Genomic DNA, 27,219 nt, shown 5'->3' with positions numbered 1-27,219 from the left:
CACGCATCCAAACGGCTCCTTCGCGACACTACTTTATCCTGAAAATAAATTCCTAACTGGCACACATGGCCTAAATGAAAAAACATATAATGGCATTTTTATCAAAAAAAAAAAAGCCAGCCAGCCACAAAGTGATCAAAATGCATAAATAAGTTTTTGAATCACATTCCTTAGCATGACAACACAGTTTTAAACCCGTGGTCATGGTGATCTGAATATCATCTGGCAGAGAAAATGATGACTGAAGTGCGGAGAACTATGAAGAAAGAACAAGAAAAAGTACTTAAAAAGTAGTAGTTATCGGCTAAAATTACCTTTAATGCAAAACATATAATGGTATTTTTATCGGATGTTAAAAACTTGGTTCCTAAGAGAGAGTAAATGAAGAAATGTAAAAAAAATCTAGTTCAAAGGATACAGCAGTTGTGTCAACATTACAATGTCAGGCTTGTTAACATACATTGAACTTATCACTGTGCTTGAGCTGCTCCCATCTCTTCCAATTCTGGAAGAGAAACAAACTTTTAACTTTTTAAGTACCCATTAGAAACACTCTGCATGTACAAAACAGACGGTAGTAGTTCCCAGCAAACAAAGTCATGGCAAGGACAATGAATTTAGTCAGAGCTTCTAAGAGTTCTTTGGAGGGGAGCCACTGAAAATCCAACAGTCTATGTGATGGATTTTCTACTTCTAGTCTGAATCCGTGACGGTGTAAGTTCTGGGTTTTTGCTTTGGCCATTGTTTTGAATAAATATAGCACTTGGGGAATCAGCTGGCATACCCTTTATCAGTTTCCCATCCTTGATGGGTTCTTCTGAAACTTGATCTAACATATCCTTTTTTCTCTTTTTTAACTCTTCCCTCTTTCGCAGATCACTTTCCTCGGCCAACTGTTTGCTTGCCTCCCCTTCCCTGTTCTCATGTTCAGTCACAACAACATCAACAATGTCTGTTTTATTCAATTGACTCTCATTGTTAGTAGAGTTTTTCATGGATGTTTCTGCTTTGGACTCCAGATCCTTTCCATTGTTTTTGGTGAGAATGGTGGCATTGTTTGCAGTATCTTTTTCTTTGGCTGAAAGGCGCAAGCTTCTACGAGCATTCTCGAACCATCTGCTAACCTAGTCCAAGCAAAAAACAAAAGAGAAGAACTAGTCATGCTGGTTTTTAGTAATTAGTGTAAAATATGAAGGGTAGAAAAGCAAACCTGTTGAACCGTGATTCCTAGTTCTTTCGACAAATTTTCTTTGGTCTCTCGGGTTGGGTATATGTTTACCTTCAAGGATTCACAAAGTTTCTGCATAGACGTTTGACCTTGTCAGGTACTATCCAAAAAAATAAATAAATAAGGAAACATTGTTTAACCTTGCAATGCTAAAGGGAGAACAATGACAGTGCAGAACAGGTTACATCAACTTGGAGGACGTGCTCCAAATTGTAAAAATTCATTCATTACTATTGGCTCACATTGTCAAGAATTTTCATGTCTTGTGAACTGTCAGGACTTCTCTGTTCTGGTGAGCTTATAACGTAATAATGGAGAACAATAGGAAATAATTTTCAGTGAGCCATATTCAAGAAATAAACACCCCTAGTAGTAATCATGGCTCCAGTAGAGGCTCCCACTACATAGTCTGCTCATCTCATGCATGGCACATTCTCTTTTGCTGCATCACATGCATATCATACAGACACGTAGGGCTTCAGCTGTGGGTATCCTTTCTGAAAGCCCCGACAAAGAAACTTTTCATTTGGGCAGTGTCAATGATAGCCTATTCAGAACTTGGCATTGCTATTTGTTGCTTTATCCATAAAACATTGAAGTTGAGCGTCTATTTAATGACAAAATGACTTTAAGAACCTGGAAAAATGTCAAGTTGCCAATAACTAAAATTGAGTTGCTCAAATCTAGCCTTTGTAATGAGGTGTGCGAAAGGACTCAAGGAAAAATGTCAAATTACCAATAGCTAAATTAGAGTTGCTCAAATCAAAGCTGACAACTCATCAAATAATAAAAAATGATAATGGTCATACATAACAATGATAAATAAAATGTAAAAGCTCAACTTATCGGGTATAAACTCAAGCAACATCAAATATTAGACCACTTTATGCAGAATATAACAAACCGTAACCAAAATGCACCTTAGCATGCCATTATGCTAACCTTTGAAATAAATTAACATCAAAACCTGGAAAATTCACTCATGGCAACATGACACATTTCACTCTAGTTTTTTAAAAAAAACCGTTTTTCTCTGGTAAAAGACTACACAATCAAGCCAAACCACTTACATACAACCCAGTGCTTCCTGAGATGGACAAGAAATATAGAGACCTCCAACACTCTCAAAACAATGCTCCTACCTAGCAATTGATCACCCTTAATCAACCACAGAAAACAACTATAAAAAACTTTCTTAAACTAGTTACAACTCATAAATAAATAAAAACAAGTACGCATGTTGTTGTCCAAAACTTTCCTAGATAAAACAAAAAGACTGCTTTTCCAAACCTAAAGACTTCCCATACAAGAACTTGCATGACTTCTTTATAATCTATCACCTTTTTCAAGAACCACTCAATGATTTGTGTTTCAAAACTGAAGGCAAGATAAAAAACAATCATATGCCGACCTTTTGGCAAGATGAAGAGGACGACCATTTGGCAAAGGAGGGTGTTACACTGGAGGTGATGACTATTCGGCAATATCCGGTGGTACCTGGATCAGGATGTGGAGCTGGGGATATTTGATTATACTCATATTTTTGCTTTATTGGGTGCTTCATCTGCCCACTGGGTGTAGAGATTTTATTTCTCTCTGGATGTAGGGGACATCTTGTCCCCGTTTTATTTTGACTCTTGGATATATAATAAAGTTAATTCTCAAGAAAAAAAAAAAAGAACAATCATATGCCACCTGAATTCAGGAAATAAGCATAGCATCCAGAACAGAAAGCTAAGTACCTGAGATATTTCTTTTCCAAAACTTCTCGGGCCTGGTGTGCCAACTTTATTTCCAATAGAATGCGATATAAGTAATGAATAATTTGCACCTTCATTTTTCATCTTTGGTTGAACTTCTCTTTGTGGAGTATTTTTGGTCTCTCCTGACTGGTTTAACTTTAGCTCTGGTAATCCATCCATCTGTTGAGACTTGCATTGGGGAGTTTCAGATTGATTCACACTTGGAATAGTTTGAGCATTTCTACTAGATGAAATAACATTGCCTCCTCCAACATGATTATTCTTCACATTGTTTTGTGCATTCATCTCAGTCCAGTCTTCATCATCACTTGAATTGGAAGGAACATCAGACCAGTCTTCATCCTCACCGGAATCGGAATCAACATTTCCATATGCATCCTTCATAAATAAGGAGATAATAACAGGGATGAGTGAGTGCAGAGAAACAGAAGGCAAGCACAATACAGACGAATTCAACACGAAACAAATTGCATGAGTCAATTCTATGATAATGCTAATTAACAATTTACGAAAAACAAATACAGAAGACATGTAAGTAGGCCCTTAAGCACAGTTACACTGGTTTCAGCACAGTTACACTGGTTTCTATTTTCTATTATTGGAGAAGCACTACAATAGATGAAACAAAGGGCCTACTTACACCCTTAAGCTCATCAAGAATTGACATGGTGATGGATCCTCATTTCCCATCATCATGGCTTTGATGTACTCGGCCGGCCTTTGATCTGCACGATCCGATAAATACGGCCGTGGATCACGATCATCCGGACTTCGAACGGCTGGTATGCACCTCAGCAAGTCCCTACTATTCAAAAGAAATTATCCACATCTCAGTTTACTTTCATTTTTTGTTGTTCCTTCGTTCTTTTTTTTTTTTAAATGGTAATGGATTTCATTGATAGCAAGCAAAGACCGAGATGGTCAGTGCAAGCATAAAGGCTAAAAACTACAGAGAAGATACAAGAGCATCCCCCAAAGGGGTAGGAGGGGATAAAGAAATCAAAGAGGGAGGTAGTCAAACATCACCAAACCCTAAATCAATACGGCATCCTTAGCTAGCCTAAGGCAGCACCATTTGCAGATCTTCTTACATGCTTGAATGAAATGCTTGATTCGCCCACTTTGTCTTGAATTTCATTGAAAAAAGTAGCAAATCTACATGGATTGGGGTGGGAGCCTCTAAGCCATCGGATTACATTAAGAGAGTCCCCTTCCACCACCGCTCTATCCATAACTTCATTCTCAAGGAGCTTTATTCCTTGGTGGGCTGCGCGCACTTCTGCTTCACTTGAATCAGCCTCCCCTATGGATCTCGCCAATACCCACCTCACTAATCCATTCTCGCCTGTTAGTGCTCCCCCAATTCCAGATGGCCCTAAGTTTCCTATGCTAGGTCCGTCAAAATTCAACTTCAAGAAGCCTAGGGCAGGAAGCTCCCAAAACTTACACGGTCTGGGTACCTGTTTTGAACTCTGGCATATTCCTTCTACCAATGCCATAAATCATAGGCAGACACAAATCTGAAGCATGGAAGGGCCCTTGCCGAAGATATTGTAAGGGCTATGATTTTATTGTATATGAAAGTGGGTCCCTTTGAGTGTTATTATTTGCGTTTACTTTCATTTCATTAGTGTAGAGAATGATATTTGGCATGCAACATCATTGATCTGCACAAGAAAGTAACCGTATCTTATGCATGAGAAGTCAAAACAGTATGGGACCAATAATATCTCGTAACTCTATGTGGTCCTGACATATAGTTGGGGTCCTTAGTGGGAGACTGGTCATTGTACTTTCTTATACTTTATTACATTGTACTTCTTTATTGACTTTACAGTTCTAGACATGCACGACAACGCATGTCACTAGGTGTTCAATGCGATTAAGCCATTATGGATGGTTTTGCTGCTTATGCATATGTGGTCCTGACATATAGTTGGGGTCATTAGTGGGAGACTCGTCATTGTACTTTCTTATACGTCATTACATTGTACTTCTTTATTGACATTACAATTCTAGACATGCACAACAACGCATGTCACTAGGTGTTCAATGCGATTAAGCCATTATGGATGGCTTTGCTGCTTATGAGATGTTTCTAAGTATGTATTTGTTCTTATTAGAAATCCAAGCATTTCCCAAAGTTTCGTCTTAAAATTTCATCATCTGCATATGTTTTTTAAAGGATAAAAAAATTTCATCATTTGCATATGTATCCATACGTTTCCGTGATTTTACAAGATTTCCACTGAAATTTCCACCGAAACCGAAATGTTTTTGTTTCCGTGCCAACCAAAACTGAAACCGAAATTTAAAACCTTACCACTAGGCACCTTGTCGTAAATAAGAGGAATACTAATATATTTCACCAAAGTATCCTTTTTGTTAGAAATGGAGTTAGGGTTAGAAGAGAGGAAGAAGAAGAGGAATGGAGAGATGCAAAGTCTCCACTAAGGAGCTCCGAATGTAAATGATGTATATAAAGGCCCAAATAGGGCATCCAATGTACAATGACTACAATACCCCTAAGACTACAAGTAATGACTAAATTACTTGAATACATGTTAGTCAACACTCCCCCTCAAGTTGGAGTGTATATACTATGGAATTCCAGCTTGCTACAAAGTAGACTACAACAACCAACTAAGACTAACAAAAAAAGTACAATAAACTCATACACACATCTAGCTTAGTATGGCACTCCTCAAGATGATGTTGTAAATACATAATGAAAAGCATAAACAAAAGACAACAGCCACCATGAACAACATCGAGATCAATAGTCATAAAAAAAGAGCAGCTCCCCCTGAAGTAGCATGACGACGAGAGCGATAAAAAATAGGGCCTCCCCTGAATGAGAGCCCAACAAATACATCTGCAAACCATGAATGATCGAACGGTGACACCTCGGCAGGGAAATAGCAGTGATCCATCGAGCAAAATAGGCACACCAAAGGTGCACACATGAGCAATGGCGAAGCACCACGAGCGGGAACACCAACTACGCAGCATAATGCCGAGAGAAGATAACCACCGATGGGGAAACCATCGAAGACAAGGTCGACGGAAAACCATTGCTTGGAGAGAAGAAGAAAAGGAGAAGATAACCAACCAATGATAAACTATCATCTGGGTGATAAGGTCGACGGCATGAACATCGTCGCCTGAAGATATAGGGAGAAAAGAAGGGGAAAGATAACCAACCAACGATGGGGACAACATCGTCTGGAGACAAGGTCAACGGCATGAACATCGTCGCGTGAAAAGAGCTGACCAACGATGGGGACACCATCACCAGGAAAAAAGGCCGACGGGAAACGAAGGCGTGGCTTGTAAGAGAACTGACTAATGATTAGGAAAACGAAGTCGAAAAAGAGAGGTCGAAGGGAAAACGAAGTCGTCGCCTGTAAGAGAGTCGACCAACGGTGGGGAAACTATCGTTTGGAAAAGATAAGGCATAAAACCGGAAACTAATGCGTAAAATTGCGCCAAGAAAAAACAAAGTCATCACCTGTAAGAGGGCCGATCAACGATGAGGATACCATCACCCGGAAAAGAGTGGTCGACGGGAAAACGAAGATATGACCTATAAGAGAGCCGACCAACAATGGGAAACCATCATCCGGAAAAGATAAGGCATAAAGCTGGAAACTAATACGTAAAAGGAAACAATGAACATGGAAAGGAAACAACGAACATGGCGAAGAACATAAGCTCTGTTCACTTGTTTTCCCGGGAAAGGAAAAGAAAATGTTTCCTGGGAATCTGACGTGGCATTAGGAAAAGAAATCCAGGGAATCTGTGCAGGAAAAGGTTTCCCTTGACTGTTTCTGGACTGTTCACTTGCGCAAGAAAAGGTTTCCAGGGAAACTGCTTGCCCTTCGTTTTGCACTAGTTTTCCAGGGAAACGAAATCCGTGTGTTTTTGGTCGGAAATGGAATCCCTAAAAGGGGGGAAAATGGGCTTTTCCATGTCATTTTTTGACTTATTGCAGAAATTCCACATGTGTAATTCTATTTTCCCTGGAAAGCAAGTGAACACCAGAATTCTGTCTTGTCAAAGTCTTGTTAAGGAAAAAAGAGGCTGTTTTCCACTGATTTGCTTTCCAGGGAACGCAAGTGAACAGAGCCATAAGGAGAACACAACACACCTCCTCGGGTGAAACTACATGAGGCCAGAGATGACAAGACAAGTAAATAAGACGACAAGGCAGTCGATAACAACCGCCCAGGGGACGAACGAAGAACATGAGGAGAAGACGATAGCACTCTCCCTCAAGAAAAGACACAACCATAAGAGAAAGAACAACACTCCTCAAAGAAAACAATACTAAGAAAAAGACAACAGTCCCCTATGAGGCACGGATACGGGTACGGGGTGCGGGTATGACACGATACAGGTACGTAGATACGTGATTTAAATAAAAAAAAGGATACAGGCACGTAGATACGTGATTTAAAAAAAAAAAGAAAAAGGATACAGGTACTTTGGGGGTACGTTGAATATAATATAATTTTATATTTTATTGTATATTTATAAAAATTAAATATTTTGTTAAAGAATTCAAATAATTTAATTGGAGAACAATCAAATAACAATAACATCTTTTGTTAAAGAATTCAAACAATTTGATTGAGAACAATTAACATCACCAATACGGGTGCATGGTGTGTGGGCCTCCGAAGAGTGCGGATGCGCCCGTGTATGCCCTCATCCTCTCGATGATGTTTGGGTGCGTACTCGGAGAGTACCCACGCCCAATACGGGTGCATGGGCCTCCGGAGAGTACCCGTGCTTCATAGACACTCCCCCTAAAGAAAGACACAAGAACTACATGACAACATTCCCCCTCAAGTTGAAGGTCGAATACCTTCAACTTGCAATGAAACAAAGACAAATAAGACACCACAAATCTCTCGGACATTTCATCGAACACTTGGTGTGCGCCTTGAAGAACAAGACAAAAGAAATAGAAGACAATGGAAAGAAGGAGATGACAGCAACAAGACAACCCGATAGGGTTTGGGAGACTTACGGCATATGAGAAAGGATGAATAGGGTTGTCCGCAAACAAGGTGAGTAACACAGAGAGAAGGAGACGTATACCCAAAACGGGAGTAATTGCATGGAGGAGGATTAGGGTTAATCACATCTTGCGATTAGAAACAAGGAGAAGGAACCTAATCGCACGATGCGATTAAGAGTAAGCACAAGGAGTGTAATCGCATCATGCGATTAAGGAGGATACACAGAGATAATATTTTTAAAAAATTGTTGTTGGGATTGCATCATGCGATTAAGGAGGAGCATGATGCAATTATGTAATGAAAAGAAATCGCAAGGGGGTGAGATACACGGAGAGATTTGAGAGAGATAGTAGCAGAGAGAGATAAAGAAGGGTTCTTGGTTTATCGCACGGAGATAAAATAGGATACGAGGGTTACGGTGACGAAAAACAAAGGATTTTATGGAAAAAAAACATAGAAATTTTAGGGATTTGACAACAAAAGAGAAGGGTTTGCCGAGAAAACCAAACTAAAAAGGAAGGAGGAAGAGAGGTAGATGAGTGAGAGAGACAAGAGAGATGGAGTGAAGATAAACACTTCTTCTTTCCTTCTTTCCCTTCCTAGGATCTTTGCTCCGATACCAAGTTAGAAATGGAGTTACAGGTAGAAGAGAGGAAGAAAAAGAGGAACGGAGAGATGGAGAGTCTCCACTAGGGAGCTCATGTAAATGATGTATATATAGGCCTAAATAGGACATCCAATGTACAATGACTACAAGACCTCTAAGATTACAAGTAATGACAAAATCACCCTAATATATGTTATTCAACACTTTTTAACTTCTCATTTGCAATATACTATTTTTCCGAAATTTTGAAATAAAATATTAATACTTTTGTTTTTCCGAATTTTAGCCGAAATTTCAGGATTTCGGCCAAAATTTCGGGGCCGAAACAGAAACCGAAATTTAAAACCTTGCTCATGTGCCCGCCATACGTGGCATGCAAGTGTGGTGCTCAGAACCATTCATCTTGCAGGCCACCAAGAAATGTCAAACCTATACACTCCCATGCTAACTGTGATCCCATCTGCTCAATCAAGATCTGTGAATAAGAACTGAAATTTCAGGAGTCTAAGAACACACATCTGAACAGATGGACACGATCATGATGTAACAAGCTCATGGTGGCCCACAAGATGAATAGATCCAATCACCAAACATGTTCCACTTGTACAATGGGTCAAGGAGATGGACAATGAGGATATTAAATTAAGCTTACATCGTGCAGCTTCTTGTAATCCAGCCGTTCTCGGTGCCTTTTCCTAGAAACAAGTAAAGCATTTGGCTCCAATATGGACAGCAGCTCAGAGTTTACCAATTGTTTCTCTTTTGTATCCATTTTGAGTCTTCCTTCAGCAGAAATGGTCACAGGCTCAGAATGACCAAGTGATGAGGATACAGGAACTTCATCTACGCCAGAATGCTCATTATCCTTGATTAAAGCATCCAAATCTTCAGAGTCAGATGTAAAGTCAGATTCATCAGAACCCGACACTTCATTTTGAACCTTTTCATCAGTATCAGGGTCGGGACCATTAGGGTCATAATCATTGTCCTCCGAATCATCAGAGGAAAATGAAGGCTGCCCAGGTTTCTCGTCTCTGGTTGAAGCCTTTGAGTCATCAGATGCAGAGGTAAAATCAGATTCCTTAGTAGAAGAACCTTCCTTCAAAACCTTCTCATCATGATTTGGACCGTTGGGGTCATAATCATTATCCTCTGAATCATCTGATGGTAACCCAAGGTCGTCGTACTGCCTATCGCCAGATGAAATGGCAGCTGCCTCGGGAAAAACCTTCTGCACATGAAAGAAGCCAAAGTTGCCGTCAGAAAATAATTGGAGAAAATAATTGAGGATTCTCATTCAAAAAAAAATTGAGGATTCTAAGATTAACAATCTCTAAGTCAAACCAAGGTTTTAAATTTCGGCCGCAATACAGATATTTCAGAATTCGGTTGGGACCGAAACCGAAAATGCACAAAACCTTTTTTTTTTTTAATTTTACTTTTAATCCAATATTTCGGATTAAATTTAAAATTCAATTTTTTTTTCCGAATTTCGGTTGTTAATTACGGTTTCTGAAACCGAAATTTAAATCCATGGTCAAAATTATTCCTCATGCGAAAAAGGCTCCAGCACAATACGCTGCAGTGTAACAACAAACTATAGGGCAGAGTAAATCTTTTGAACTCACCTCCCAGCTGTCCACAATGGAAAGGTTGGTTCCTTGGTAGTCATTAAGCAAGTCAATGCAATCTACTTTGCAATCACATCCAGGGCATAGCCAATCTCCAGGAGGAACTGCATGAAAAATAATCAAGAAGGAAGCATAAATTTAAAATATCTTCCCCATGCAACAACATATTAGAAGTTTAACTATCATTATTCACGTAAAGAGTGTGAATATTACTTTTTTCATTGAGCAATGGAGGTTCTAAACACATCTGGTGAAAGCCACGGTCACAAACACCATCACATAGAATAATATCATTGTCAGGAGATAAGTCTTTGGATCCGCATTTGGCACAAAATATCTGCCATTAAGTGGATGGACGACTTAGCATTTATCTGTCCTTGAAGTGTTTAACAGAATTATCACTTCACTACAACAAACCCGAGTAGAGATTTTTGTAAAAGAGTAAGAAAAATCTGAAGGTCAAAGGCTTCACATACATCCTCACTGTTAATTTGTCCGTCCGAGTCAAACAATGATCCCTGAAGCTTCCCCTCAGAACATAAAGTATAGAGACGTTGAAATAAATCACGGATTTGCAATTTGCATCGCAAAATCTCAGATTTGGCACGTTGAAGCTCCTTCTCAGGCCTTATTTTCTCTAGGCTGTAATTTTAAGAAACAACTATTATATAAGAATAACAGGCACACAAAATTCATGCATAAATAGCTCCATGAAAAATATACAGCATCACTTGCAACAGTTAAATAGGAATGAGAAAGAAGCTGCAGGACATGGATATGGGCAACTGAAAATCAGAAAAATAGAGAAGACAAATAAAAAATCAAGACTTTCATGTAGCAATTCAATGAATTAAATGCAAATGAGACATCAACATAGACAACAATTTTTAGGAATTCGTTGATTGTAAATATTTTAACAGCAAATGATCTGTGTATTGTGTATCACATGCAATATTGTAAAGAGTAAAAGAATTCATTTATGAGCGTAGGACAAGACCCACAAGCATGGGATTGAGCCTCTAGCTTAATGGCTAAGCCCTTGTTCTTCAACCCTAAGGTCGAAAGTTCAATCCCAGGTTACCTATCAAAAAAAGGACCCACAAGCATTGCTAGCATTTTTTGAAATGGCAATAGGGATGTTGTCGAGGTGAACTCCAGTCCTATTTTTTTGGTAGATTCTAGTCAAGCCACACTTTGGCATTTGCATCCTCAAGTCAGAGTTCAAGATCTTTTTGGGTGGGAGACATCTCATTATCGTGAATGCTTTGGTGTTAAGATCATGTCGCGGCCCATGGAAAATAAATAATCAATATTTTGGAGACATGTGACTTGGCAAGGGACCTTAGCCATGCTTTAATCACGACCTTTAGCCACATAAAGGGTCAAGATATACGGATTGACCATTGGGTTCTAGTTTCCTCTCTGTTTTTTTTTTTTTTTGAATGGTGGCAAATTTCATTATGAAAAGGAAAGACCTAGGTGGTCAAACCTTGAAAGAAACATAATAAACTAAATAAAAGACAAGAAAAGTAGATAATAGATCAAGCGGGAAGATAGTTAACCATCTCGAGTCCCTCCTCCTGAACACCCATCCTCGCTAATTTGTCCGCCACTGAGTTAGCCGATCTCCTGATATGAATAAAAGCAATAGATGAACCACCCACTAAATCCTGAATCTCATCAGAGAACTGAGCGAATTTCCAAGGGGAACAAGAGCCCCATGAACCCAACGGATGATGATGAGGGAGTCTCCCTCCACAATCATCCGATCCAAGGAGCCTCTGTCCAAGCATTTTAATCCCTGAAAGGCGGTTTGGACCTCTGCCTCACTAGCATCTGAGACCCTGACTGATCCAGCAAAGGCCTAGGTTACCTCAACGTCGGCATCCCTAAGAACACCTCCAATGCCAGCCGGTTCGAGATTGCTTTAGCTAGAACCATCAAATTGAGCTTTAGGAACCATTGAGGCGGAGGATCCCAAGACTTGAGGTCGATGTTCTGCAGTGAAGCAGATCTCCCTCCATCCATGCCAAAGATCATAGCCTGATACAAACTTAAAGCAGGGTAGAGATTTCACGCAAGATATAGTATGAGCAATTACTCTGACAAACATACTCAATCAAAGATTCTGGCATTCCTTTCTTTCCAAAGTACCCACAATGTAGCAAGGAAAGAAACGTTCCAAAGAATCCGACCTTTCTTCTTCCAAGGCACCAACGACCACCCATCCAAGAGACCGGGGAGAGAAGGGAACACACAACTCATTCCAAACCTGCAAAGGATGCAGCTCCAAACTTGTCTGGCTAGAATCTGACCTTTCTTCTTCCAATCCACAATGTAGTTTCCTCTTTTGAAGCAGTTTCTAGGCAGGGTTAGTTATTTCACTTGTTTTCCTTTCTTCTATTTTCTCTTTTTTGGGGCCAACACGTCCTTCACTTGTATTTATGTCACACCCCGACTCCACCGTGTAAACATTGTCCGTTCTGGGTTTTCCCACCCTCCAAGGTTTTGTTTTCCAGCAGCACTAACCGTGCCCGCCCCCTGGAGGTGCTGAAAATGAGTCTAGACAGGGATAAGGAGAGTTCATATACATAGCCCAGGAACTTTCTCTCCCTTTCCGATGTGGGATCTTACAATCCATCGCCCTCAAGGGAAAGTGTCCTTGCTAGCACAACGTACTGTAGGAGGTACGGCTCTGATACCATTTTGTCACGCCCAGACCCCACTGTGTAGATATTGTTCGGTTCTGGGTAGTTTTGTTTTCCAGCAGCACTAACCGTGCCTGACCCACTCCGTGGTGCCCGCCCCTTGGAGATGCTGAAAAAGCATCTACACAGGGAACAAGAGAGTTCACATATATGTCCCAGTAACTTTCTCTCCCTTTCCAATGTGGGATCTTACAATTTCCTTTCCCCTTCTTATGAATCCCATTTGCTTCTCAAAAAATAAAATAAAAAAATAAACAAGATTTTGAAAATTTCGCATAGACTTCCTACAATTCTTTAATCATGACCATTGGATTGTAGTTTTTGGACATGGTTCGCTTATTTTTCTTAGTTTTCCTTCTCCTGTTTTCTATTTTTTAGGGTAGCGCATCCCCCATTCATATTTCTTTTCGCCTTCTTATGAATCATTTGTTTCTCAAAAGATAAATAAATAAATCAAACAAGTTTTTTAGGGTTTTGCATAGGCTTCCTCTAATTCTAGATATATCCCATTGTTCATATTTGCTCCCAACCAGTCCCACTTCTTTTGTGTGCAAAGAATTTTGATTTTATTCATTGCTATCAGTTAAATTATTAATTCCAGTGATGCACAATTCCTACAAACCTTATCTGGGATATCTAAATGTTAGACACCTTTTTCTTTTTGCCCCCTAACTCCAGGGTTTTTTGAGATGCCAACTCCCGCAATCTTTCGTGCGTTTTTTGAGATGCCAACTCCCGCAATCTTTCGTGCGCAAGCTATAAGACCCCTTGCGCCGGGGCAAGGGAAGAGGACCTAAATCATGTCTTCATTGATAGTGTTGATATTGATTCCCGTGACTCACATGTCCTACAAACCTTATCTGGGATATCTAAATGTTAGACACCTTTTTGCCCCATAACTCCAGGTTTTCTTGAGATGCCAACTTCCGCAACCTTTCATGCGCAAGCTACGAGACCCCTTGTGCCGGGCCAAGGGAAGAGGGCCTAAATCATGTCTTCATTGATAGTGTTGTGCCTCGGTCGATGTAGAACTACTTTGCAAACTATCTTGGTGCCCCTCAAACTGAAAACCAGTCTATTAATTCTATTCTATTAATTCTATTATGCTTCAATGGTTTGAGCTCTCTAAGAGGAGAGGTAGAATAACAATGGGTTTGTTTTAAAGATAATTCCTTCGCTCATTACCTAGGAGATATGGCGAGAGAGATGCAATAGGCGCATGGAGGGTTCCTTTAAGCCAATCGGCTTTCTAATTAAGGTCATGACTAACTGGGAGAAGACGCTTGCTAGTTCTTTTTGTCAATATTTTGATTGCTCCTCTTGGGAGAAGATTGCTCTAGGCATCATGGAGATTATTCCTAAACCATTAAAAGTGCTTAGAGTTATCCGTGTGTGTTGGGACAAGCCACAGATAGGAGATTGTAAATTAAATATCGATGGGGGCTTCTAAGGGCAATCCTGGTTTATCTGGTGGTGTTGGTGGAGTCATTAGAAATTTTGAAGATAAGACTATCATTGCTTTGTCTCACTACTATGGCCTTAGATACTGTAAAACCTTTGGTTTCTCGAATGTTTGGGTGGAATTTGATAGTAAGGTCCTTATTGATATGATTTCTACTAATAAGGAAACCCCTTGGTTTATAAAGCACAACTGGAAGGTGGGTGTGAAAATGGAGAAGGGAAAGAAGAGGAAAGAGGATTGGCAATGCCCTAATTGTCACTATCATAACTTTGGATGGCGGTTTAATTGCAAAAGATGCTTACAAGCTAGATTGACTTCCTCCCCTCCTCCTCTTTGGGGTGAGGAAGGAGTATCTCGAGGGAGACCCAAACATGTCCAAGATAAAAGGCTTGGGGCATGGTTTTACTCTCCTTGTCAATACCTAAACTATAAATGGAGGGTTGAATGTCGATGGTGTCATTCGACCATATCATCATTAAAATGGGTTCCTTGATCTCCTAAGGCGCAAACTAAGGATGATGAAGATAGTTTGTGGCCTGATTCGGGTAAAATTTATAGCAGCAGAAACTCCGCGATCTCAATTTTATCTATTTCAGGGCAGGAAATAGATGTGCGATTAAGTTCTCTCAGCTCCTGCTTGGTCGGGAAAAAGAAAAACCATAATGAGTATTTGTAGGAGTTGTGGAAATGGGCATAAGTGTCCTGGGGAGTCCCATCGTTACATTGCCCTTCTTTACTTTCAAAGGATGAAGTTCTTTTCATGTTTGAATCAGAAGCGCGGGCTTCACAAATCATTACTAAGGGACCTGTGGCCTTGGACAACCATCTGCTCTCCCTCTCACCATGGACAGAGGAATTTATTCAAGGAGAGGGGGAGCTTTGGATTCGTTTTTATGGCATCCCTTTGCATGCTTGGGTTGTTTCCACGGTGGAGGCTTTAGGGGGCCTATTTGGCAAGGTTGTAGAAACCAAGATGGAGGGCAACCATCAAAATTGTATGAGCTTCGTCTCGGCTAAGATTCTAGCCCTCGATAGCTCTTCCCTGACTCTGGTGTAAAGCTCAAAATCTTTGACCAGGTCTATCCCATTAGGGTTGAGCTCTCGAAGGAAACCCCTGAATCTACCGTACAGGAATTAGGTTCCTCCTTAGCGGCGGACCGGCTTCCGGCGACCTCAAGGCCACTACCTAGTGAACCGTTGGGCCCCATTGGGAATTCAAATTCAAATTCAAAGTTCTTTGCTAGGAGGCCTGAGATGGGGCCGTTAGTCATTCTAGAAAAATGCATGATGGGACCTCAACAGAGGCATGAATATTTTCTGGGATCGTTGGTAAATCCCAAGAAACCTACCCCTCACATCAGACGGAAGTTTGTTCCACACGTCAGGAAGAATTTCGTCAATCGCGCCCCTGGCGGTTTCTCAACCTTCCCAGTTAGGAGTTTAAAGTTCCCAATATCAATTAATTATGAATACGAAAAGCTCTATCTTGAATTCCAAATCAGGTGTAGAGAAAAAATTTAGCAGACTGATTACTCTTAAAGTTCTATTCCATGCCTCCTAGATTTGGCCCTATCTATAGCTAAATCTATAGCTAGGGTTCCCAGGGTTAGAAAAGACTTGACAATTAAAAGTAGCTGGATCTTTTGATTTTTGTATTTATTGGTTGCTAGGGAGGCGCATTGTCAGACTCATAGCTCTCCTCCTTAAGAGTGGAGGTTCCAAGGCTCTATACTCGCTTTGCTATTAAAAGGCCTTCTCCATCTAGTTTTGAATACAGGATCCTTAACAAAGTAGGAATGGCTTTCCTTGAGGAACCGGGAAGGCCAGCTTCGCTAAGTCGTTAGCTCTCCGTCTCTATTTTGTTCTAGGACTTCACCGGAAACTTGGGGATCGGATTTTGTATCGGAGGGCGACAAAATCGTTTCCACATTAAGGCGATAGGCTGCCATATGGTGGAGGAAGGTTTGGTGATCAGCGACCCTTTGAAAGTCCTGATCCCGTTTTTTGGGGTTGTATATCTGCTAGAGACCCAGATTAAGCATAGCATGGTTGAGTCTCTTCGGGCTTTGATGGCTTGCATAGATCACCAAACTAAATGACTATCTAAATGGTGATGACAAGTCTGTCTCGAGGAAAGCCTTGCATGAGAGGCCCCAATTTTGGCACTTTTCGCTGGATTAGGTCGGATGGAGGCCTTGGGGTAGTGCTATGGAGTTTTGGGGGAGTGATGAAGACTCGGCAGGAGGACAGTGCATGGATGGGTGGTCCTCACTGTAGCGGATGAATTAGTAGATTTTCTTCTTTGGTTTTAACTGGTTTAGAAGTATGCTCCTGGCCATCCTTAATTGATTCTATGTATTGCAAGTTGGGATCGTTGGTCCCCAATGTAATTTCCATAGTACCAATAAAATTGTAAATTTTCAAAAAAATAAATACAGCACAACTGGAAAGAACTTAATCTCCTTCAACAACACTTGAAACTTTATTTTTCGCATGAATTTAGAGAAGGAAACCAGGTGGCCGGTCATCTTGCTAATTTTGCAAGCGAGAGGAAGAATAATAGGGTATTCTAGCAGTGGAGAGATCTTCCAAACCTAGCTAGGGGTTTCGCAAGATGTGACTCCTTGGGCATTCCAAGTATTCATAGATGGTAAGTTTCTTCAGTATTTTTTTTTTTTAATGATAAAGATTTCATTAAAGAGAAGAAGAGAGACAGAGGCAAAGACGCCCTGACCGAGGAGGTCAAGAGCAAGGGACAACAAGGAAGAAAAGAAAAGAAAAATGCGGAAATACAACAGGGACTGTCAAGGGGAGAGAAAATCAAATAGCCCAAGAGATTCATGCTGGATTCCCTGTCCGCCTCCGAATTAGCAGACCTTCTGACATGAGTAAAAGGAATAGAAGACCCCTCCATTTGATCTTTGATTTCATCAAGCCACGACACAAACCGCCATGGAAGGGAGAGACTCCCCTTCAACCATTTTATCACATTTAAGGAGTCCCTCTCCACTATTGCTCTATTCATTGAGTGCGCCTCTAAGTTTCTTTGTTATTAGTTTTGTGAATCTGGAGGTAATGTAGTATGTCCCCCCACTTTGTACTCTTTTATCGTATTAATAAAATTTAAGGTGTCGTCATGGGTTCTTATATAAATTCCTGGTTAATAAAGGTAGGAGACCCTTGTCCATTTGATCCTTAGTGTATTGATTATTTTTTGGTCAACCGGGATCGAACCTGTGACCTCAAGGACGAGTTACAAAGCCTCAACTGTTGAGCTAAAGGCCCAACCCTGCTTAGTGTATTGATTCTAGCAATATATGAGATGTCCAATTCTTTCCAGTAGTAAAAAACAAGAAAAAGAAAAAAAATGGGCCTGCAGTTTCGCCCTTGCAAAAATAACACAAAAAGTTCTAAATGGATCTCCTTTCTTCATTTTAAACTCTACTAATTAGCTGTAAAAGGCCATTACAATCCTTCAAAAGCTAAAACTACGCAATCAAATAAGTGTTTAGTAGAGTGATGATCGTAAGTAAGAGTTTGAATACCAATATACCATACCATTTAAAATTAAAACCGAACTATTATTCGTCTGAATAATATATTGAATTTTATCATAATTGTTATATAATTTTTGTAGCACTGTAGCTAGCTAGCTGCGCGTACGCATGCACCGACGCACACACATAGGGAATTGTTAACGTCCATCGCAAAAGGCATTTCGTGGCTGGTCAGTCGCACGCGTGAATGGAGACAAACAACATGAGAGATGGCGTATTTATAGTGACTACCTCAGATAAGGTATCTGAGCTTGAGCTCAGATACCGTGCCCCCCCCCCCCCCCCCCCCCACACACACACACACATATATATGAGAGAACATTTCCTACACACTTGTGTAGGTAAGTTACCTACACACTACCTTAAAATACAGTGAGGGCCCACATTGTTTGGGTGATCCAAACAATTCATTTGAATGGTCCTCACATAGATAGGGTGTCCACAAAAAATCAGATCCATAGGATCATCCTAACCATTCAAACTATGGAGGCAAAAAATGGACTAATTTGTGAAGGTTTATACACGTCCATTTTACCTCCACAAATCGTAGGGTTTGGGATGATCCTATGGATCTGATTTTTTGTGGACACCCTATCTATGTGAGGACCATTCAAATGAATTGTTTGGATCACCCAAACAATGTGGGCCCCCACTGTATTTTAAGGTAGTGTGGAGGTAACTTACCTACACAAGTGTGTAGGAAATGTTCTCTCATATATATATATATATATACACACACACACACACACACACACACACACACACACCATCTCCATGTAGTTTGACTCATCCAACCCATTCATTCTATAGGACCTCACATAGATAGGGTGTTCCTAAGAAACCATCTCCATACCATAATCCTAACCATTCGATCTATACGAGCCTAATTTGTAGCCATCCATTTCAAAACCTCCACAAATCAAAACCCTAACCATAACCCATAATCCTAACCATAACCATAATCCTACTTATAACCTACAGAATGAATGGGTTGGATTAGTTAAACAACTAGAGGGCTGCTCAGGCTGCACGATACCTCAGAAACCTTTTCCCTCATAAACTACTATGGGAGATGGTGTATATATATATATGGGAAAGGTGTGCGTACTCGGTCGAGTAGATAGCTTATTTACTCGGTCGGGTTAAAAACAGTGGGGGCCCACATTTTTGGGGTGATCCAAACCATTCATTTGAAAGGCCCTTACCTAGATAGGGTGTCCACAAAAAATCAGCCCCATAGGATCATCCTAACCCATGCAACAGTGGAGGGAAAAATGGGGAAAAATGGACAAACACAGCTTGTCCACAAATCTGCCCATTTTTCCCTCCACTGTTGGATGGGTTAGGATGATTCTATGGGGCTGATTTTTTGTGGACACCTTATCTAGGTAAGGGCCTTTCAAATGAATGGTTTGGATCACCCCAAAAATGTGGGTCCCCACTGTTTTTAACCCGACCGAGTAGATAAGCTTATCTACTCGACCGAGTACGCACACCTTTCCCTATATATATATATATATATATATATATATATATACACCATCTCCCATAGTAGTTTATGAGGGAAAAGGTTTCTGAGGTATCGTGCAGCCTGAGCAGCCCTCTAGTTGTTTAACTAATCCAACCCATTCATTCTGTAGGTTATAAGTAGGATTATGGTTATGGTTAGGATTATGGGTTATGGTTAGGGTTTTGATTTGTGGAGGTTTTGAAATGGATGGCTACAAATTAGGCTCGTATAGATCGAATGGTTAGGATTATGGTATGGAGATGGTTTCTTAGGAACACCCTATCTATGTGAGGTCCTATAGAATGAATGGGTTGGATGAGTCAAACTACATGGAGATGGTGTGTGTGTGTGTGTGTGTGTGTGTGTATATATATATATATATATATATATATATATATATATATATATATATATATATATATACGCTCGAGTGCAAAAACATGGGCGGCCCACATTGGTGGGGGGATCCAAAGCATTCATTTGGAAGGCCCTTTCATGGATAGGGTGTCCACCAAAAATCAGAACCATTGGATCATCTTAGGATGTCCATTTGTGAGGTGAAAAAATGGGCAGATTAGTGGACAAACAGTATCTGTCCATTTTCACCCCCACAAATGGACCCCTGTGATGACCCAATGAAGTTGATTTTTGGTAAACACCCCATCCATGATGGGGCCTTTCAAATGAATGCTTAGGATAACCCCAACAATGTGGCCCCACCCTTGTTTCCTACACTCGAGCGCAGGAACTCTCTCTCTCTCTCTCTCTCTCTCTCTCTCTCTCTCTCTATATATATATATATATATATATATATATATATATATATATATATATATATATATATGTGAAAACGGTTCCTACACACATGTGTAGATAAGTTATCTACACACTAGCTTAAAATAAAGTGGGGGCCACATTATTTGGGTGATCCAAACCATTCATTTTTAAGGCCCTCTCATAGATAGGGTGTCCACAAAAAATCAGATCCATAGGATCATCCTAACCATTCGAACTTTGGAGGCAAAAAATGAACTAATTTGTGAAGGTTTAAAGACATCCATTTTACCTCCACAAATCGTAGGGTTGGGATGATCCTATGGATCTGATTTTTTGTAGACACCCTATCTATGTGAGGGCCTTTAAAATGGATGGCTTGGATCACCCAAACAATGTGGGCCCCCACTGTATTTTAAGCTAGTGTGTAGAGAACTCTCTACACATATGTGTAGGAACCGTTCTCTCTTTCTCTCTCTCTCTCTCTCTCTCTCTCTCTCTCTCTCTCTCTCTCTCTCTCTCTCTCTCTCTCTATATATATATATATATATATATATATATATATATATATATATATATAGGGGAGTGATATCCTCACTACCATATTATGATAATGACAACAATCATTTTCTTTTACACTTTCTTAATTAGCTTTTCACACCTGTTACAATATTCAAGATGCTATCAATATCCAATTAGAAAAGTAAAAAAACAAAGTGAGTAGCGAATATTTGTGTGTGTGTGTGTGTCTATAGATATGCGTGTGTGTGTGTGTGTGTATGTTGCAAGGAAGCAGGATTCGTTCCCTGGACTAGGGAATCCCGATTCCCCGAAACGCGGATCGGATTCGGGAATCGAATCAGATACCTGAAAATTGGGAATCGCGGTTCGGATTCGTCGGAACCCCGATTCCCAATTTTGTGAACCGTGATTCCCAGGCGATTCCCAACTCCCCAGCAAATCCCCAGCGACTCTCCGGCGAACCCACGATTCCCGCTCCCAACCATCCCCGGAGCCTTCGATTCCCACTTTCGAATCCCAAATCGAATCCCGCTTTCAATTCCCGCCCTGGCAACCTTGGTGTGTTGTATGCATATTTTTCTGTATGTGTGAATATTTAATAAACAAATAATGTGTATGTAGATATATGCAATAATACTTGATATGCAGATTTTATAACAGTATGCAACAGAAGAAATAGCAAATGTCATGCCTGAATATGAAAATGCGTGCTTTTATTCCAATACTTTATGAGGTAAAAAAAGGAGAGCTTAAATTTATGAGTTCACAACCTAAATGATTATTATTAAGATATGATCTTAATGATCATCCTTGGGTCCCACATATCATACATGTGCAAACAAGACTATTGATTTGTTGGATCCCTATGACGTGGGAAAGCATTTTTTTATACACAAAGTAAAACAATAGGCCTAGATCAAAAGTTCAAGTACAAAGGCTCATAAAGAACTAACAAGCTGCATGAACAATGTAAACTGAAGTGCAACAACATAAATCTCCCAAAACCAAGCAATTTAGTTACAAGAGTGCCATATACGTGGTTTTAACCATGGTTTTAAATTTTGGCCGAAACGAAAGAAATATTTCGGTTTTGGCCACAATTTCGGTTTTGGCCGCAACCGAAACAAAATTTACATAAAGTCGTTTCTTTACAAGATGTAGGGGACATTTCGCCGAAATGTCACCGAAATTTCATTTTTAGCCTTTTTTGCATAATTTCCACTGAAATTTTAAATAGATCCACTGAAATGTTATAATTCCCACCAAAATTTCCACTGAAATCGACGAAATTTACACCTAAATTTTAGACATTTAGGTCGAAATAAAAAAAAAAACGAAATCATAATCATATTTTTACATGAAACCGACAACGAAACCGAAATTTAAAACCTTGGTTTTAACTCGACATAATCCGGAGGGCAAAATGGTACACATCAGGCATATCAGCCAACACGAATCACACATGAGCTGAGACACCAGTAACTTGTTTTTGTTTGCATAGTCCAAAGAAACACAAGAATATTTATTGTTTCTAGTTTCTACCATAGATTCACATGTAGTTCTATTTCTAATCATTTCTGGCATATATTTGTTTAACAAACCTCATGTTTCAAAAATCTTAATGTAAGACTTAGAACCAGAACAAGTTGCCCAACAAGTTACAATCATACACATACTAAAGCATTACACTAGGATTAGAACTTTAGAAGACGATGCATAAATAGTAATACAATAATTCCAGTCTAGCACTCAGTGAAAAGAACGAAATTAAGCTAAATACAATAAGAAAAAAACTTGGAAAACAGCGCAACTACACGCAGATCTAGGTTAAGATGTCAAACATAAAAAGAAAGACAAATATGAAATCATGGAAAAGATAGAAAAAAATAACAAAAACTACGCATGCAGACCCATAGAAAAATGGATCAAGCTCCAGGATCTGACTTCTAGAGATCTGGCTTGAAAGTCACAATGTCAGCATATATCAAATGAGAATGCGAAAGGAATATGAAACTATAAAAATGTAAGTATCAGTAAAAAAGAAAAAAATGTTGACCAAATAGATGCATAGATACATCAATCTAACTTTAGAAATATGTATCAGTATCAAACAACAGAGAGAAAGAAACATACATTAAAAGATTGAAAAAAATAGAAAATAGAAAAAATAAAAAATATTTAATTCAATGAATCATGCATGTTGTTTATGACCTACAACTAACTCCCTAACCAAAAGTAGATCATTTGAGACAAATGGAGATGATATCCTCCATGGGGAAATGTCAAACATGGAAAAAAAATGTTGAAAATGGGATTTGAGAATGCAACCCAAAAATTACATGGTTGCGAACCAGCATGACACCCATCCACATTGGTAACGTCAACCGATACGCGGCAATATAGCAGATACAGCCTCGTATTGGCCCAAAATAGCCAATACACCCTCGGCAAATGTGGGATTTTTGCACCTATATCGTGCAACCAATATTTATAACCACAAGCACATGTCAAAAAACATAGCAAGAATGTCAGTGCAACATCAGAACAATTTCATGATATAAATACAGAATGAGTACGGGTTTTTTAACAGAATCAGACAGTTTTTTTCAAGAAAAAATAAGTGTTACTGAATAGACAAAATTAAGAGACACACGGGAGGAGCAATTGTCATTAAATTGAAAATCAGAAGTTAGTGACATGCACTAGTGCACAAACCTTTGTCCTTTCCATCCTTCACCAGAATATGCATCGATCAGACTCTGCTCATAGGTCATTCTATTCAGTAAGTATTTGAAGCGTTTTTTGATTCTAGAGAATTCATCCTTCACGGCTCGATTGGTTTCTTTCCTCTTCTTTCTCTTTTCCCTTCTTTCATTACTGAGAAGTACTGAGTTGGTATTTGTATTAACGGGGGTGTCATGAGTGGTCTTGCTTGATCTTGATCGAAGAACTCTCACACCATCTAATGATGATCTTAACGTATACTTTCTGCATCCATATTTTGAAGAAACCATCTTTTCCTTATGAGCTGACCTTCTAGATAGCTTTGATGCAGCTTGCTGCAAGTCACCTTTTACGACATCAGACTCAACATTTTGAGCATTTTCCGGTGAAGGTCTCAATTGAGCATGATCAACAGAGTCAGATCCTGCAAGCATAGCTTCCACAGATCCTATATGCATATGTTCAGAGTCATTGTCATGATTGAGTTGCTTTGAATTTTTTTCTGGGCTTAAACTTATCCTTCCCTGACAAGTTTCTTGGGCGGGACAAGCAACATCCATATGCTCAGTGTAAGCTAAATAGAACTATCTAGGGTTTTTTTAATGGCTAAAAAGAACTATCTAGTAAGACCCACAAATCAAATGCAACAAACTTTAAGCAGGCATATGATGTGCCTAATATGCTGCAACAAAGTGGAAGCTTCTATTTCTAGAGTAAGTATTGCCTGAAAGGGCAAGGAACTGCAACTGACATCAGCCTTTCAAACTAAGAAGCAACTTCCAAGCAAAGATGTTCACAGATTTTATATCCTTGAGATTCCTGCAAGATACGAAACAAGAACATTAATAAGATAATAACTGATAGCCCAATTCAATGAGAATGGAGAAATAGTCCGGTGGAAATCTTGTAAAATCACAGAAATGTATGAAAACATATGCAAATGATGAAATTTTATTGGGAAAAGCTAGAATAAGTACAGAAACATAATTAGAAACCACCACATAAGCAAGAAAGCCATCCATAGTGGCTTGATCAGATCGAACGCCTAGTGACATGAGTTGTCGCACATGTCTGGAAGTAAGTCAATAAAAAAGTACAATGTAATAATGTATAAGAAAGTACAATGACCAGTCTCCCCTCCAAGGACTCCAACTCTATGCTAATACCAAATAGACTTACGATGTATTAATGGTCTCATGCCGATCTAACATCACAAGCATAAGATACATTTACTTTGTTGTGCAGTTCAATCATGCTGTCTACCAAATATAATTCTGATATTAATGAAATGAAATGCAAACTAATATTGCTTAAAAAACATTTCCCCTTTCTGTGATTAGTCAAGGACTCATCACTAGTATGATGATTAGGTTTTGAAATTTGAAATTCTTGGGAGTCTTCACATTTAAATGAAAAGTGGGCCCACCTTCGATCCAACTAGGATGGACTCACATAACATGTTGACGAAGATTAAATATCTTAAATGTTTTCCTATCTCTGCAATTGGCATTAGCGCCACTATTTGCACCATTTACATCCGAATGAAAATTTATCTATAAATGCTACAAATCAACAGTTGAAAAAACAAGGTCTGAGTAAAAAACTAGAAATGAGTCTTCACGTCCAGCAACTAGACGTGAGCCAGACAATCCCATACTCTAAAACTGGCTTTCTGCTATTCCATACCACGTACAGAGTAACATCAAGCTTATTATGTGGGACTCGGTTGAGAATATAACTCACTGAAAGCAATTCTTCAACCCAAATATATTCTATAAAACCAGAACCTATCCGCATGCAACTATGGGCTGTACACCAAGAAAGTTCAAGTTCATGGATCCACGGATAGGGTTGCAAACTTGCAAATCGGGTCGATATTTAGAAATCTGGGTTGAGCCTTTAGCATAAAATTGGGTCGTGTTCGGGTTGATTCCAGTTCATTTTTAAGTAAAATCTCAACCCAACCCAACCCAAGTTGCACCATTATCCATAGAGACCTACGGCCTACAGGTTTGATTGCATCCACAGCAAAGGAGTCCATAGGAACTCTACACCCCTAGGGTTCCCCAGTTCCATCTGGTTACTCATGAATATAACTTTCTAGACCCTAGGGTTCCCCAGCTCCATCTGGGTACCTCATGAATCATTCATATCCCATTGCTCCACTTCTGTTTGCTATTATGTTAATGTTTCCCAATCCTAGATCTTAAAAATTCACTCAACCCACAAAACCCAAATCAGGAAAAGTACAAAATGGAAAGAAAAATCTAAAAATAGAAATTTTTCTGTATGTTCCAATCAACCCAAATCATATTTTTCATATTCTCACATATTGTTTGGAAATCTGAGATCTTCTAACCCATTACCTCAACCATTTCCAAATATTTAGGGCATAAAAACTAGATCTCTACTAAAAAAATAAAAATAAAAAACCCAAATCTACAAACAAAAAACAAGATACAGAGATTGATAGAGAAGATTAAAAGGGTTTTTTTTTACGCACCTTTTTAGAGAAGGAACTGATGATGGTAACAAGAAAACCAAGCTCAATAGCTGAGAAAAAAAAACTGAAAGGCTTTCGGAATCCAAATGAGAAATTAATTGGATTTAATGTTTTCCCGCCTCTCTCTCTCTCTCTCTGAAAAACAGAAGAAAAAAAGAAGAGATCAAACCCTGGATTTGCGAGCGCTCTTTCTCTTACTTTGTCGAGGGGAGGCCACACATTTATTTTTACTTTGCTAAGTTTCTATCCATATGGGGAAATCATTTATTCACCCCCTTTTCTTCCCCAGACCGCCCCCTCATAGTGTAAAAAGACGAGTCATCAATAGACTAGAGAGTAGAGATTCACTAGAGAAGGTGGCTCGGGGGAGAAAAGGAGGCTAAAGTGAATTGATATATTCAACCCTTTCTCTCCTTCTTTTTAATTTCAGACAGCCCCTCTATTGTAGATGAGTATTCTTGAATACAGTGAAAAGGGCTGTCCTAGGTAGAAAAAGGGTTGAATATACCACTTCCCTTTATTAATTAATATTAATCCAAGGCTGTTTCTAGACTTGCCCACGACTCTGGCGATGCCGCGTGTTTGCTAGGGCAGGCAAAGTATTGATGAGCCACGTGTCAGTTTAAGGGGCAAGGGATGTTACATTTTTCAATCTATCTCCATCGCGCAATCCTAGCCATACAAATTGTGGGCTTGAGCTGTTTAATATAGGAGGAGATTAGGGTTTGGGTCAATTGGATTTTATTATGTGAGTTCTTAATGGGTTTCACGCGCATGGGCCCACTCCATTTGATGATCCAAACCATTCATTTGTTCGGCCCCAATGTTAATAGGCCCCAATGTTAACAGATTTTCAAAACAAAATCACATGCAATCATCCAAACGAAGATCATGAAGCCCCCAAATCACATCAGATCTTCAAGTTCCTCAAAATCTCAATTCCTTGGATATCAATGGAAGTTCAACAAATGAAATTAAGCACATGATTAGGGTTGCAATAAATGAGTTATTATGCGTGGAAGGTCATGTTGATCTACTAGAGATGTTAGAAGCAATTAACTTTGATTATGCAGGTCCAATTGGGCACCCTTCAGTTTCGCATCCCCATCTCTCTGTCTACTAAAGTGAGCCATAAATGGTTTTATTGCCTACAAAATCATACACACATATATGTATACAGAGAGAGGGAGAGAGAGAATTCCC

The 27,219-nt window shown here is 39.5% G+C and overlaps 1 protein-coding gene across 1 annotated transcript; it reads right to left on the bottom strand.

Moving 5' to 3' along the window:
- Positions 1-280: 280 nt before the first annotated feature.
- HAT3.1 (Homeodomain-like protein with RING/FYVE/PHD-type zinc finger domain-containing protein) lies at positions 281-26,226 on the bottom strand. Its single transcript, XM_077368797.1, has 9 exons — positions 26,017-26,226; positions 23,505-24,332; positions 10,733-10,898; positions 10,470-10,593; positions 10,254-10,360; positions 9,278-9,856; positions 2,971-3,369; positions 1,211-1,300; positions 281-1,124 (listed from the first exon to the last, which is right to left on the bottom strand). Exons 2-9 carry the CDS (start codon positions 24,071-24,073, stop codon positions 672-674), a joined length of 2,487 nt encoding a protein of 828 aa, XP_077224912.1. The 5' UTR covers positions 24,074-24,332; positions 26,017-26,226; the 3' UTR covers positions 281-671.
- Between the last annotated feature and the right edge of the window lie 993 nt (positions 26,227-27,219).

This window comes from Tasmannia lanceolata, unplaced genomic scaffold, assembly GCF_043159265.1.
Source record: "Tasmannia lanceolata isolate RefF3 unplaced genomic scaffold, GAP_Taslan_0.1 ptg000003l, whole genome shotgun sequence".
Classification (NCBI taxonomy): Eukaryota; Viridiplantae; Streptophyta; class Magnoliopsida; order Canellales; family Winteraceae; genus Tasmannia; species Tasmannia lanceolata.
This window is presented reverse-complemented; position numbering and strand designations above follow the sequence as displayed.